Genomic DNA, 14,748 nt, shown 5'->3' on the forward strand with positions numbered 1-14,748 from the left:
GCTCCAGGGCCATAGAGGGTCCGCCTTTTGGAGCGCCTTGAAACGGTTCCTTCTTATCTGTTTTCATCATCTAACCTGGGACGCCTTGAAACCGCAGATCCAGTTATTTCTTTCTTTCTTTTTTTTTCCAGATAGCCCAATGCGGACTGGCGAGCAGCCAATCAGAGTCTTGTTTACACTCCTTGAGTGACAATACGCTGGCAACGTGCCAACCAATCAAATCCTCCTCCAAATGGAGCCTTTTTTTTAAAAGCATGTTCATAAACCCACACATGGGCTATTAGCGTTAAATAAACTCATTCAAACTATAACATACAGCGCAGTTGCAGTCATTTATACACTTAAGGTGTATATGGATCTGTCACATTTATACCTGGATTTTTGGAGGCTCTGTAGCGTTTACTCCTAATAGTGTTTGTTTTAATTCTTTTTAAATTATTATTATTATTATTATTATTTCAAAGAAAATACATTATAGGCGTACATACCTGCTGGATGTTGTTTTTGAAATTACTACATAGTAATTTTCTCCAGGTCGGAATCCTGTGCTCGTTTGCAAAGGACTATTTAAGGTTTTAACACATTGTAACATGTCTTTAGTATTTTGCTTGAATTTGCCGCTCGCCTCATTGCTCTCGCTCTCCACGGCGAATTCCTATTGGTCACAGATTTCGACCAATCAGAGCGGGGAGTGTCCCCAGGCGAACTACGCCAGCTCATTATCATTCGTGAATCTGGCCAATCAGCGCGTGTGTTTACTCTCGCGGAGTTGAGAGGCACGATCGGCGCCGGACAAGAGAATCGCCGCTGCGAGACTCGATTCGCGACTTCAGTGGCCTATAAAGCCCGAGACCGGCGAGCGACAACTGCTTCAATCGTATGAGGGGAATTAGGACTGAACCACTGAAATATGCTTTTTAAAATAAGCGACATCATTGCTCTGAATACTTTTCTTGATTTCTAATTAAAATTATTTATTGTTATGCAAGGATATAACATACCAGTAAGTAATTCATTTATTTTTTATGTCATGGTTGTGTCGCCTAACGTCGAAAATCAAAAATCAAAAAGACCTTCAAAGAAATAAAGAAAATAATGTTAACTAAACAGCACAAACAATTATGGTGCAACATCCAAAGGGGAAATGGAAAGCCTATAAATATAAAATAATTAATAAATATATACACTTAATCACCGAGGTAGCTATACAGTCCGCATTTATTCGCTTCATTTAAAGATTCTTATTTATATTTCTAAGGCATTTGTTTAATAAGTAATTTTGCGAAAATATTCTTTCTCAGTTAAAGCTTGCACGGCCTTGTTCAGTTTACTACTCAAATTACCAATTATATTTTCATGAATATACCGTAATCACGTAGGCTACATGTTTAAAATTCCATCTGTTTTGATATTGCAGTAGCCTATATTTGCGCTTTTCTGCTCACTGTTTATTATATCTACAAGTGAATAATTTTTTATTGTTAAATTTAAAATATCTTCTCTAAAGATATTGCATCGCAGTCCCTGATTTGAAACATGACAAGGAAAAAATAAAAGTGAAACGTGCATCATCCACATTTCCAGTTGTCCTTTATTGTCATATTCAGATCGGTGTTTTTCTTCGCTGATCAATACTTAGGCTATTTGTAATGATCAATTCTGATTTATTTCGGATCGGCATGAGAGAGGCTCGTTTCACTGCTTGTGTCCGGGCAGCGCGTTCTCCCAGCCGAATAACATTACCGACAGACAAGCTATATAAATAATGTGATTGTCTTTGTGAGTTTCTGTCTTCGATGAACACAAGATTCCCAGTTGAGTTATGCTTTTTGCTAACTTTGATATGTAAAGACACATTTTCTAGCATTTTACTATGTGCATTGTCATGCACGAGACAAAACAACTGCTATTTGCATCGGGATTATACAAATATTTAACCACATTCACGATTCGGCTGCCGATACAACGCATTTAAGTATTCAGTTGCATGCAAAAGCTTAAGATTAAAACAAAGCATGCAGCGTGTGACTGAATGTTGTGTGCTCGAAATGGACGGCTGTTGTGGAGTGTTGGAGCTGCACGGTAATGGCTGACGGAGAGCAGCAGTCCTCGCACGGAGACAAAAGCTGCTTGCTGTAAGGCCACCTTGGTTTGTATGCATGGCCTGCTACAGCGGAAAACACTGAATTTATTGCAGTTGTATATTTTTTGAAAATGCATTAATTGATAGTAGTCCGCGTATATCAATTAAGGAACCCACTGAAATAATTCATTTATTGTGTGACATTCTGCATTTTCTTCAAATCTAGTCTACCAGAAAGAGAGAGCACAAAAGGCTTGTTGAAGAGATAAAACAAAACAAATAAATATTAGTAGGCTACAATATTAGCTGGAACTCGACACTAGATATATTGAGTGCAAGGTTCTGTTAGATTTAATTGCTGTACATAAAAGCTAAAACAGGTCAACCAGATGAAAGGAAATTGCAATTGTTTACATGCGCGCGCGCACACACACACACACACACACACTCACAGACACACATATCTTGTCTTTAAGTGTATTCTGATAAAAAACAAAAAGGACTCGTACAAAATTGGTTTCTGTTAGCAAAAGGTATTTACTGGTTATATGTTGTTGCCTTTGGTTGAATCATAATGGTTTGGTGTGTAGGCTATACTGCTATTTATTAAAAGTAAATTGATGGCATGTTTATTCGAAGTGCATGCATATATCCACTATCCTACTATATGTAAAACAAAATATTGGCATTATGATATAAAATATGGTAGCCTATATAAAATACCACAATTAATTATTTTTTATAGGCATCTATTCAATGTCATAATTTTATTTTTGAGTCACATCATGCACATATCTAAAATCACTATATTATTTATTTTATCTGATTTCATTAATGTGTAAATGGTTTGTTCAAACCTTCTAACAATAAAAACAGACGGGGCTGAAGTCAAGACTTCCATTATTCTGGAAAAAATGTCACTTTCATTGTTTTCATATCGTTTGTTTGCCATCATACGTGAGCATGCTTGCACTTATAAAACATGAAGAGCTATTTCAATTTAAATAATATTTTTTTCCCGTCCTAGAAAAGGTGTCTTTATCTTTATCACGTATCCATACACCAAGGATCGGTCTCTATTAGGCCTATTCAATCACTGTCATCCATGGCCTTTTCACATCTCTTTCACATCATTTCAATGGACGCTTAAAAATCTAATGCAGTTCTTCTCTAAATGAATGTGCATCAAAATTAGGTCTCAATTTATATCGCAGTTTTCTTTTATGTTACGACTACTGAGAGTATGAAGCAGATGCATGTCAGCTGTGGTGGTGTGCCATACCGAGATTATAACGTCTCTTCTTTCTTTCTTTGTAGAAAAGATGATTGAGGACTTCAACCTGAGCAGGAGAGGCGAGCTTTCCACTAAAGCAAACGCAGACGGATTACAGTACATAGGTTTCATCTGATTTCCGCTTGATTTTGGATTATATCGGCTGTTTTCTTTGGAATGGAGGGTCGTGATTTCTCCGCTCCAGCACACCTCCTTTCAGAGCGGGCCACTCTAGTGCATCGCGCCGCCTCTCGCATCTCCTCCTCCGGCCACGGCTCTGTGCAACATGCGCCTCATTTTCCAGCCGGGAAATATTATCCATCTCACTTACCGATGGCGGCGCATTCAGGTTTGTTGCGTTTTCTTTTATTCGCTGGCGTTTCTGTGGAAGCTCAATAAAGATTTTACACTCTATTTCAAAGAATAGCGAATGTTCATGGTTAGATTAAGCCTGTAGCTATTTGATTATTGCTTATTTTGACTGTTTAGCATTTCTTATGATATACACAGCTCTGAAAAACCTCAAATGTAACAACAAAGCCATTTGAATCCACATAGCAATTCAAGAACCACAGCCTACTCTAAATTTGGTTAAAGAAGGTTTATTTATTTATTTTATATTATTATTTTGCTTATTTTAGGTGCTACAAAGAACCAACGTTGATAGATTGGCAATCCTGTATTACCTTTTTGTTGTTGTTGTTTGTTTGTTTGTTATGCTCATATCCTTGCTGAGTAAGTCCAGACTTAAGACTTTAAATCCTTGTGTCTACATGAACCGAATTGTGGAGGTGTAAATGTGATTTTGATAAATATGAGATGAGCGCGGTTTAATATGAATTGTGACAGGCAACGGTTATGAGGATATTGGGCATATAACAGCTAATGTTTTCTGTAAGGTAGTGTATAAATTGCCCCTCAAATTACGATTTAAGAACAGATTAAAAGAATGAACGTTTTGAATGCTACCAGAATGTAGGCTACGTGATATCTTTTAAATATATATTTTTATGTAGGTTATTATTTATTTGTTTTTATTTTTATTGTTATTTTGCATTTGTAGTTATTTAATATTTAAGTATTACCGAAGGAATATTTTAATGTTTAAATTTAATAACCTAAATTCGAGCTTTCTGATTATTTTAGCAAACTACAGTATTGCAGTGTTACTGTAGGAATAAGTAATTAGGTTTAGTCAGATGCAATTTCCTTAATATTTTGCGCCATTCTTGAACAAAGATCCACATGGTCTATTTTGCATTGTTCATCATTAAGGCAATATTTAGGTAATTCACCATCCATAGACATTAATAATTCTAAATCAGTTAAATGAAGACTATGCTTGTTTTGCACTACTAAGGCCTTAATGTTCCAAGTCACCTAAATATTGCCATTCAGTGTCTTGCGTTTAGATGGTTTTGGGAACAAACAGGTTTATAAAACCTATCAAAGATTATGATTTTAGAGTTATTTAGAATAATTATTGGGTTTATAGGTTATTATAACCCAATTTAGACTGCTAAAATGCATTAAAAAGAAACCTGTCTAGTTACTTCTGAATCAAATATATGAAACATATCTACAATAAGGCATTGTTCCAGCAGTTTCCATACACTAATGTATATTTATATTTATAGTGGCAGATGTGTCCAATACTCCAATGAGTATTTAGGCTAATGTTAGCTAAAGGGTGCAGGTGTGCTGTTAACCGGATATGACAATGTCTTTTGGTTGTACACTCACAGCTTGCGCCACCATGCAGCCGTGCCCTTAACTGTCATCACTGTTCAATGATTGAGACAGGTGAGGTATTGTACCTAGAGATAAAATTCGCAGAGCTCAGAGTTTTATAGCTTTCTCTGGAATATTACCGTCTCAACCATGTCTCATGCTTGATTCATGTGGTGACATTCAACCTGTGTGTTATTACCACACCACCACTGCTACGCCTTCATTATAGCCCAGGATGACGAAGGGCAATTTTACATTGTCTAAGGTTGATGAAAAGCACAGGTTTTTACATTGTTCTTTGTATCTAGCAGGACAAGTGAAAGAGGATGCACATTAATGATAGACTGCTATATTAGGCAGAATTATATTTGAGATTTGAAAAACAATTATCATTGACTGGCAACTGTGCTATTTTACACTGTTTGTGTGTGTGTGTGTGTGTGTGTGTGTGTGTGTGTGTATGTATATATATATATATATATATAATGACATCAGCCATCAAAGGTGAAATGTGTAATTTCTGTTTCCTGAACATTCCTCCTGTCTGCCATTTGGCGGCAAACAGATACCAATTGAGCTGATTAGGACGCTCAAACAATGTAATGCTTTGATAGCACCACAGTGTCAATCATAATCTCAAATGTTAATTAATAAAATTAATAAAATATTAAATACCTAAATTAAATAAATAAATAAACATCACATTTTAAAACAATCCCAAATTAATCTACCACTAATGTATATGTAATTTAACAAATACCACTGTTTATTTAATTAAGGCTAAGCTAAGAAAAGCACCATGGTCATGCAAACCAAGCTGGACGGTCACCAAACCAGTTTTTCTCTCATTAAGCGAACGGACTGGTCAATAGCGTCCCACAGGCGTAAAGGGGGTGTAGCTGCGTTAGTGGATTTGCTCTATCCCTCCAGGGACTGCCTCCCTCACGGCCTCACATGAATTCTTTACAAAGAACATGAATATTTCAGGGAATTGATGTACAAATGCATTCAGATGCAGGTTGGGATCCAGGCTCAGTGAAAGACCTTCTGTGGTGTCTTTCAGTGGCTTTATTATTCAGCTGCTATTGGACTCGGAGGCTTGTAGAGACAGAGGCTGCTGTCGCAACACTCTCTTGGCTTTGAAACAGCAATGTTCCTCAAAGACTTATGAAATGTGTGCTCGTTTTGGTGAAAGCTCTCAATTTCACTTCTCCTCTTGGTTATTTCGGTTGTTCCTTTTGCTTTGATGCTTATGCTGGGATTGAAGTTGCCATTTTGTACTAATCTCTGGGAAATATCTGTGCCATAGGACTTTACCTGTTACAGGAGAAGATATCAAATGAATCTCAATTGAGCGTTAAAAAACGTGACTTTGTCTTGGTTTCTTCTTTAGAATCCCGTTCGTTTGGAACTGAGGTGTTCCTGATTAGCATTGAGATTTGGACTATAATAGACCTTCACTAAAGGAAAGGCCATAAATAGAGACCAGAATATCATATAGAAGAACCATTTTGGGTTCCCCAAAGACCTTTCAGTGAACAGTGTTTTTAGTGTGAAAAACATTTTAATAATCTAAAGAACCTTATTCCGCTATAAAGAACCTTTATGTGCAATGGAACGATTCCATGGATGTTAAATGTTCTTCATGGAACCTTCAACGCCGATTTTTAAAAGCGTGAACTTTTTGGCTTGAGCCAATAAGTGAACACCAAAGCAACTTTAAATCAGTTAAAGTTGCTTTTTAACCTTACCAACAACCCAAGCAACCACAATCACCCACAACACCTTAGCATCAACACCACTCACATTGTTTTAAAGGAAATCTAAAAAATCTAGCTAGGCCTATTTCTACTCTTTATGTGCCTTAATTTTAACTGTTTAAACACCATCATTACTGGTTTGTGAAATTGTTTCACAGATCCCTTCTAGAAATGTTCGAATCGTAAAGCATTCTCATGTGTAAGCATATTGTTATTGAGGCTTGATGTTGCATTAAACATTTGGTCTCCATTTCCTCCAAACCCTTGATTCTCCTGTTCTTCTTACCCTGTCTTTTCTGGGGGTGGGGGGTGGGGGGTGGGGGGGTGGTTGAGTTGGCTTCCTTCCTGCAACCCCCCACACCACAAACACACACACACACACACACACACACACAGCTCAGGACCATTGTTTCCGATCACAGCTTTGTGTGTGTTTTACAGCATGTTGCTCAAAGATAAAAACACACCCTCCCTCCTCTTTTATTGTCTTGGAGGGGCAGAACGTCCCTGTCTGTCCCCTCATTCTTATATCCTGCCTGGATATCCCAGCAACCCTGCTCTGTTTACAGGTTAACCCTGCTGACTGCCGCTTACCCTTGTGTTTTACTTTCCAGAGGGGAATAAATAACTGTACTGAGAGATTTTATTAAAGGGCTCATTGCGTGAACGTCTCAGACGAGGGGGTAAGGGGATGTAAAGGCAGGCACAGGTGTTTAGTGGTGTTATGAAAGCATGTCTGGTGTTTATGGCAGACCTGATGAAGGGGTTTGTAGAGAGATATGAGGTTGGCAAGCCATAAAGCCTCTCTCACTTCCAAAACTATCTGAGATTGCAGTTTTAGGGCCCACATCAAGGGCTCCACTGATATTGTTAGAAACCATTTCTATTCTTATCCTGCATGCTATAAAAAAAACATTAAATCAAAATGTGCCCTTTTATGTAATGCACTTACCTGCTCGCTGTGTGAACAATTAATCAGTGCACATTAATAAAAAAGGATGTCTTTGTATTAATCTTTCATCAAAACATATAACAACATGCTGCACCTCTACAATAACCCTCCTCTTCAACCACAGTGCTTCGATTCTGCGATGTTACACAAAGTTTTTACAATCCAATCAGTTTTTGTTGTATAGGTGTTTTGATGTTTTGTTTTGTGTGGGCCTGCTGTGTGTTTGTTGAGGACATGACTAGACATAGAGATTCTCATGACTGGCTTTTCTATAGAAAACCCAACCTGGGGTGTGTTTCAACTATGTTACCAATTGAGTTCAGTGGAACTAACGACCATAGTTTGCTAACGATGCTTTTGGGAAACTCACCCCTGGCTGGAACTAGCACCCGGCCTGTTCACACCAAGGACAATAACTATAACAATAAAGTTTAAATAATCATTTCCAATTCAATGAGAATATGCCACAACGATAGCAATAACGACACAGAGGAACAATATCATTGGAAGCAGTTTCACATTTTTTTTGTCCAGCTGTGACACGATAGAAACATTGACAATCAGCCAATCAGAATCCACCAGACTTTAAAGAGCTTGAGCATGTAAAGCAGCAGATGACAAAACTGCAGTGCACGCTTATAATAAAGAGAATGTTATCATGCATTGGTGTGGATGCTTATATGGCTATAATTATAGTTATCTTTAAAGTTATTGTTCTTAATGTGAACAGAACTTTATTGTACCGCCGGCTCACCTTATCCCTTTTACATGAACTGGTCCAAGATGTCCATACTGGTCCAGTGTTTAACCTATTTCAATGTTTTTAGTGAATTAGCCTATGTGTCTCTGTGACATTACATCGAAACCAACAATGTATCACGGAGGTTAACAAACTATTACGTGCTGAATTCAGAAATTGTGTATGCTGCATGAGTATGCTTTTGTGTATCATTTTGTGCTTAATTTATTGACCTGATAAACAGTTATTTGCTTTGCTGGGGCAGAATCAGCTGTAGTTTTTGGTGTTTGGTCAGTGTGTTTGTGTGTGTATGTGTGTACAATTAGCAATAGAATTAGTTTGGTGATAGAACTGTCCCCAGAAGTTAGCTAAATTGGACAAAACGTAACTTGGTGACATCCAAGGACCTTTAAGATTCATAAATGAAATAAATAGCCTGATGTCTTTTAATGCAAAACATTTTTTAGGGGAAGAATCTGGGGTAACACTTTAGAATAGGGAACACTTATTCACTGTTAACTACAACTTTTCCCTCAATAAATTCCTAATTTGCTGCTTATTAATAGTTAGTGCGGTAGTTGTTAGGTATTGGGTAGGATTCGGGATGTAGAATAAGTTCACGTAGAATAAGCCATTAACATGTGCTAGTAATATGCATGTTAATAAGCAACTAGTTAAGAGACCCTAAAATAAAGTGTTACCAAATCTGGATTAGGGTTAGTCTATAGTAATTACAGCTGGCTTTAGAGAAAACAATAGCTGTCTAGATCCTCATTTCCATAGCTGTGTAAACGTGTTTTACTTTAGTTATCTAATTTGACTTAGTTATCTAAAAAAAAACAATTTGAGGACATTTTAGGACATTGTCATATAAATGAATGAATGAATGATTAAAATTCAGTTTAAAACAAAAAAGTATAATAGAGGAATTTTAAACTGTATTGCATTGTGTTTAGAGTTAACTGAAATGTCCGTAAAATGAATGGATATTGTCCTGGTAATGAGCTGGCAGTAATTGTTCTGTTATTTTACAGATTTATTTCAGTAACACTTCAGTATAGGCACCAATTCTCACTATTAACTAGTTGCATTATTAGCATGCCTATTATTAACATATTGGCTGTTTATTACTAATTATAAGGCACATGGCCATATGTGCATGACCATATTTTACATCCCTAATCCTACCCAATACCTAAACCTAACAACTACCTTACTAACTTAAGCAGCAAATTAGGAGTTCATTGTTTGTTGATGGCGAGAATTGGACCTTAAAATAAACTGACCTTTATTTTTTTTACAGTGTAGGTTTTTTGTTTAGAGGGTTAGTTTATAGTAATTATAACTGGCTTTCTATAAGAACAATGGAAGTCTGTGTAATGTTCATATTTAGTTTGATGAGCGTGTGTATGCAGCGTGGCACTGTGCCACACAGCCGTGGCGTCCCCTCGCGCTGCAGGTCAGGCGGGCACTGCAACCCTACACAAAGAAGACAAGCTGGGCGGGCAGTCCTTCCTGTATCACATAACCCGTATCACATTTTCAAACCCTGCCGCGTGTTTTACACTTCAGCAGAGGAAGCTCACACTTCCCTTAAACTACAGCAGCTTTCGAAGAATAAACCATTAAACAAGACAAGCAAAAGAGATGTTTAGTGGACCTGCAGGTGAAGGGAACCGTCTCTCTCCCTCTGTCTGTCTCCCTCTCATCAGGCGGCCTCGGGCCAACCGCCGCGTGTGGTTGTGCTGCATGTGACAGCTGTTAGACATTATTAACGGCTCAAGCAGAAAATCCAGATTACTTGTTTTTAATTTCTGTTTTATTATTGTAATCTTTCAGAGAAAAGAGCAGAGGAAAGCATGTTGTGCTTTGGATGGAGGTGGAATTGGGGTCTGGGTGTTTAGGGGTGTTTACTGACCTCAATCATGGGTCTGCCTCATGATGAGCCTCTGAGAGCTATCATATTGGTAACAATAATGTTCCATTAGTTAACAATAGTTAATGCATTGACTAATGCAATGACCAAGACATTTCTCACAATATTTATTAACTTTTGTTAATGTTAGTAATAAAAATGTTCATTGTTAGCTCATGTTACCTCAAGATCCGTTACATACTATTTGATTTTAAAATGTAAATTATTAAATGTTGAAATTAACATCGACTAAGATTAATATATGCTTTAGTTACTGATAGAACCTTATTGTCAAATGTTGCCATTATGGTAGTTATGGTATTTTAAAACAGAAACAGTTTACTATAAATTGTATAACTTACACAAAGGAAAACTAACAATTCTGCTATTTGGTCAAACAGTCATGGTTATTCTCTGATAAAAATAAAATAAAATAAATAGATAAGAAAAAAGAAAGAAAGAATGAATGAATGAGCAAATAAATAAATAATCAATCAGACTCAACCCTTAGTTTGTACAAGCAAACAAAAATGTTTTGACAGTTGTATGTAATACAACCTATATTGTCCCATTGAATTTTGTGTTTTTATTCGTAACGCATTTGTAATTGAACTTAACACATATGTTGAAATGAACTGAGAGATGCTGTACTATTTTAGGATGTTACTGTGCATATTTCATCAATTTGTTCAATCTTTCATTAAAGTGAAATTACTTCTGCTGACATTACCAATGAACAAAACAAAGCAAAGCAAAGCAAAGCAAAACAAAACACACACACACAAAAAAAAACAACAGTTAAATCATAGCTTGATATCCTTAACATCCAAATCCCAATTCCATTATTATCCATTAAATATTCAGTTTCACTTGGAAATACGTGGCATATTAAGAAAATTCATTTAGTAAATGATTATGTTGTCTTTAATAATTCCTATGCTCCCTAATACTTCATACACTCTTAAAAATGTGTTTACTCACAGCTAATAAGACGTAAGACACAAAACACCATATTGCTTTGTTTGTGTCGAGTCAGACCAGTTTCTTACTATCAGTTCACACTCACAAATGAGAATTTGTAACTAATTGGTTGTGTAAGTCATCAGAGTGACAGACTTCACTGATACACTGTACTGAGTAAGAGTTGTGCCATTAAATATACATGCTGCATTCTTTTCAAAGATGCGTCGGCCCTTTTGTGCAAAAACAAAGATTAGCATCAGAAATTCCAATTTAATCAGTCTCGAGGGACGCTGAACACAGCTGCCTGTGTCTCAAATGCACAGCGACTTGTTGCACTCGGAGTGAGCTGTGCTACTCACAGACACACAGTTTGGAGAAAAATGTTTTTTTTTTTTGCATTTAAGATAAGAATCTGGCTCAAATCTTTTTAGAACAAGGACTCTACATTTGTGGAACGGTTATAATCATATCGACATCTATTTTTATTCTAAATGGCTTATTGAGACTAATACTGATGAGTAGAGCAGAAAAAAAATAATGTTGCAATATAATGCATTAATGACTAGAATGCTCTTGTCAATCTGTGATTTACTGTACATTTTATAAGATGTTGTAAATAATCTGTATCCATCTATGTATGCAGAAAATTTTCATACTTTACATAATATATATACTGTACACTACAGAAATAGTAACAGTTGTATGGTAATATGCATAGCCTTTGTCCTCAGTCTGACCTAGTGCACACTTTGACCACTAGGGTACACTGCCTCCTTTTTCTATCTCTCTCTCTAGCTCTGATCAGTATTTATTTATTTTTTCTGTCAGATGGGAGGGTAAAATGACAGCACAGTGTCATTCTGTTTTCAAAGAAAAAAATGTGAGCAAATCTGAAATAAAGCCTTATTCACAGGCTTTATTTGATTTGAACAAACACTAAGCATTGAGTTTGGTGTTTTGCTCGTCTCACAGTGTTTGTGCTCCACATGTGAATGATGCCTCAAATCATGCGGCCCATTGAAGAGAAGTGTTCTGTTACTTTTCTAACCATTCAGGTTTATGATTTTTACCTGGCTGATCATAAAAGGTGGCAATGAACCTGGCAATAAATCTCCTAGACTTTCATGGAAGGATCCATATCTACAGACAAGAATCTCACAGACACTTAAAGCCTCTTTTGACACGACCAGCGAGAAACCACCCACAGATCATTTCAAAGCAGCTTCACATTAATAAACAGGAAAATAACAGTAATGTTGTAAAATTAATCAGCAAGTTTAATTCAGTTATAATCAGTAGACAATAGTGACACTATTCAGCTCAAGCCAGTTTATTTAGTTTATGTTTATTTAATTCAGTTCAGGTTCTCATCCGATAGTGTCAGTCCAGTTAAATTGTTAATATTACTGAATATTAATTGCCTTTAAACCCCTCCAGTGTAATCCCCTCACATTTTCTTTCTTCAATATCAGCATCTATAAAGTTCTGCAGGAAATTTGAAACAGTGGCTTTGTTTGAGACTCTGAGCTTCTAGGATGTGTGCGAAAAGCACATCGTTTAGTGTGGAGACGGTTAAAGAGGTTAGTGCGAGGGATTAGAATTGTATAACATCTATCTAATATTAAAGAGACAGCTGCGGTGCAGGAGTTAATCCCGTGCTATGGGGCAGGAGTGATGATGATTCCTCTCTGGAGGCCGTGGGGAGATCCAGGCTGGATTTATGACTCTGAGGGTGTATCGTGGCGGGAGCGGCCCGCGCCGGGCCTGCCTGGACTGATCAACAAACACCCCCCACCCCTCCCCAAACTCACTGTGGCAGGTGTTTTCAGTAAACGGCTGCGGGTCCAGGCACAGAGCCCACTGTACGCAACCAGAGCCAGGTGTCAACACCTCACTCTATCTCTCTCTCCTTGATTATTTACATACTGAACGATATTGCAAAAACCGTGCCGTATCTATCTATCTATCTATCTATCTATATATATACATATCGATTATTTGACATTTTACAATATTGTCAAAACATAAGTATAAAAACAGTAATAATAATATACAGTAATGACTGCATAATAAAATGTGAAAATAAAAAACAAACAAAAATAATAACATTTAGATAAACAAAAAGTATAAATTTATATAATTAAACAAAAAGGCTTAATGGCAAATGTCATTGCTAATATGTCGTTTGTTGATATTGTTTTAAATATTGTTGTGGTGAATTATTTTGATTTAAAGATGGTATCATCTAGCTGGCTAAAATAGATGGCAAAAAAATGATTGTGCTGAAGTTTCAAGAATAATTAAAATTTGCCCCTTTTTTTCAAAAAATGTTATGTTTACTGGAAACCAAGACCTTAACCATAATGGTCATCTTCATTTAAAGTAATAAAATGATTAAAGGGTTTAAAGTGATTTATGCAAATAAAGAAAAACATAAGTACTATACTTATAAATTCTAGTTATTTTACTAAGTAATCCATTTGTATTACAAGTTCACACACACACACACACACATATTTATGTATATACCGTGCCTTGTGAAAGTATTCACACCCCTTTGTTTTTTTCTTGTTTTTTTCTTCAAGTTTTATGCCATATAACTGTTTTAAATGACCTTTTTCCCACATCAATCTACGCTCCATAAACAATACTGACAAAGCAAAAAACAGGTATGTGAGAGCTTTGCAAATTTATTAAAAATAAAAAGCTGAAATAAGCACATTGCATAAGTATTCATACCCTTAACTTAGCTCAAGCACCATTACAGCCTCAAGTCTTTTTTGTTTGATGTGACAAGCTTTGCACATCTGCATTTGGCAATTATCTGCCATTCTTCTCCTCACCTCTTCACCTCTCAAGCTCTGTCAGTTTGGATGAGGGCCGAACAGACACTTTCAGGTTTCTCCAGAAATGTCTGATTAGGTTCAAGCCCAGGCTGTGGAGTTGTCTATAAGCCACTCTTACTGTGTGCTTAGGGTCATTGTCCTGTTGGAAGATGAACCTTCTGAACACTTTTGCAAAACACTGTATACACATTGACTCTTATTTATATGCCCAATATGCCAAAAATGGCTGTTACATGGATTACTTTATCATAGCTTATATTTTCTATTCAAAATGGCGTAATCTGACTAAAAAAATTAGTTTACACCAATAGACATCACTTTTGGTTGTTTAACATTTCTACTGTAAAACAGTTGTCAGATATTAAATGTTAAGGTACGTATATTGTACATTACACTTTTTCACTATTAAAATGGAAGCATTGCTCTGTAAATCACGTTCAGATCACTGAAGCAGACCAGCCTAAAAATGTCAAATTAAACTTTTGT

At 36.5% G+C, this 14,748-nt stretch overlaps 1 protein-coding gene across 6 annotated transcripts in view; it reads left to right on the forward strand.

The window, feature by feature from the left end:
- The first annotated feature begins 700 nt into the window (after positions 1-700).
- Positions 701-14,748, forward strand: part of LOC131536430 (BAH and coiled-coil domain-containing protein 1) — an 83,720-nt gene continuing 69,672 nt past the window's right edge. For 5 of the 6 annotated variants that reach the window (XM_058769328.1, XM_058769334.1, XM_058769327.1 and 2 more), the window contains exons 1-2: positions 702-1,003; positions 3,401-3,705. In XM_058769328.1, the coding sequence (XP_058625311.1) occupies positions 3,534-3,705 (172 nt within the window). In that variant the 5' untranslated portion in view covers positions 702-1,003; positions 3,401-3,533. Of the gene's footprint in view, positions 1,004-3,400; positions 3,706-14,748 lie in introns of all 6 variants that reach the window. The other variant, XM_058769333.1, reaches the window with a different exon arrangement.

Source organism: Onychostoma macrolepis, chromosome 03 (genome assembly GCF_012432095.1).
Source record: "Onychostoma macrolepis isolate SWU-2019 chromosome 03, ASM1243209v1, whole genome shotgun sequence".
Classification (NCBI taxonomy): Eukaryota; Metazoa; Chordata; class Actinopteri; order Cypriniformes; family Cyprinidae; genus Onychostoma; species Onychostoma macrolepis.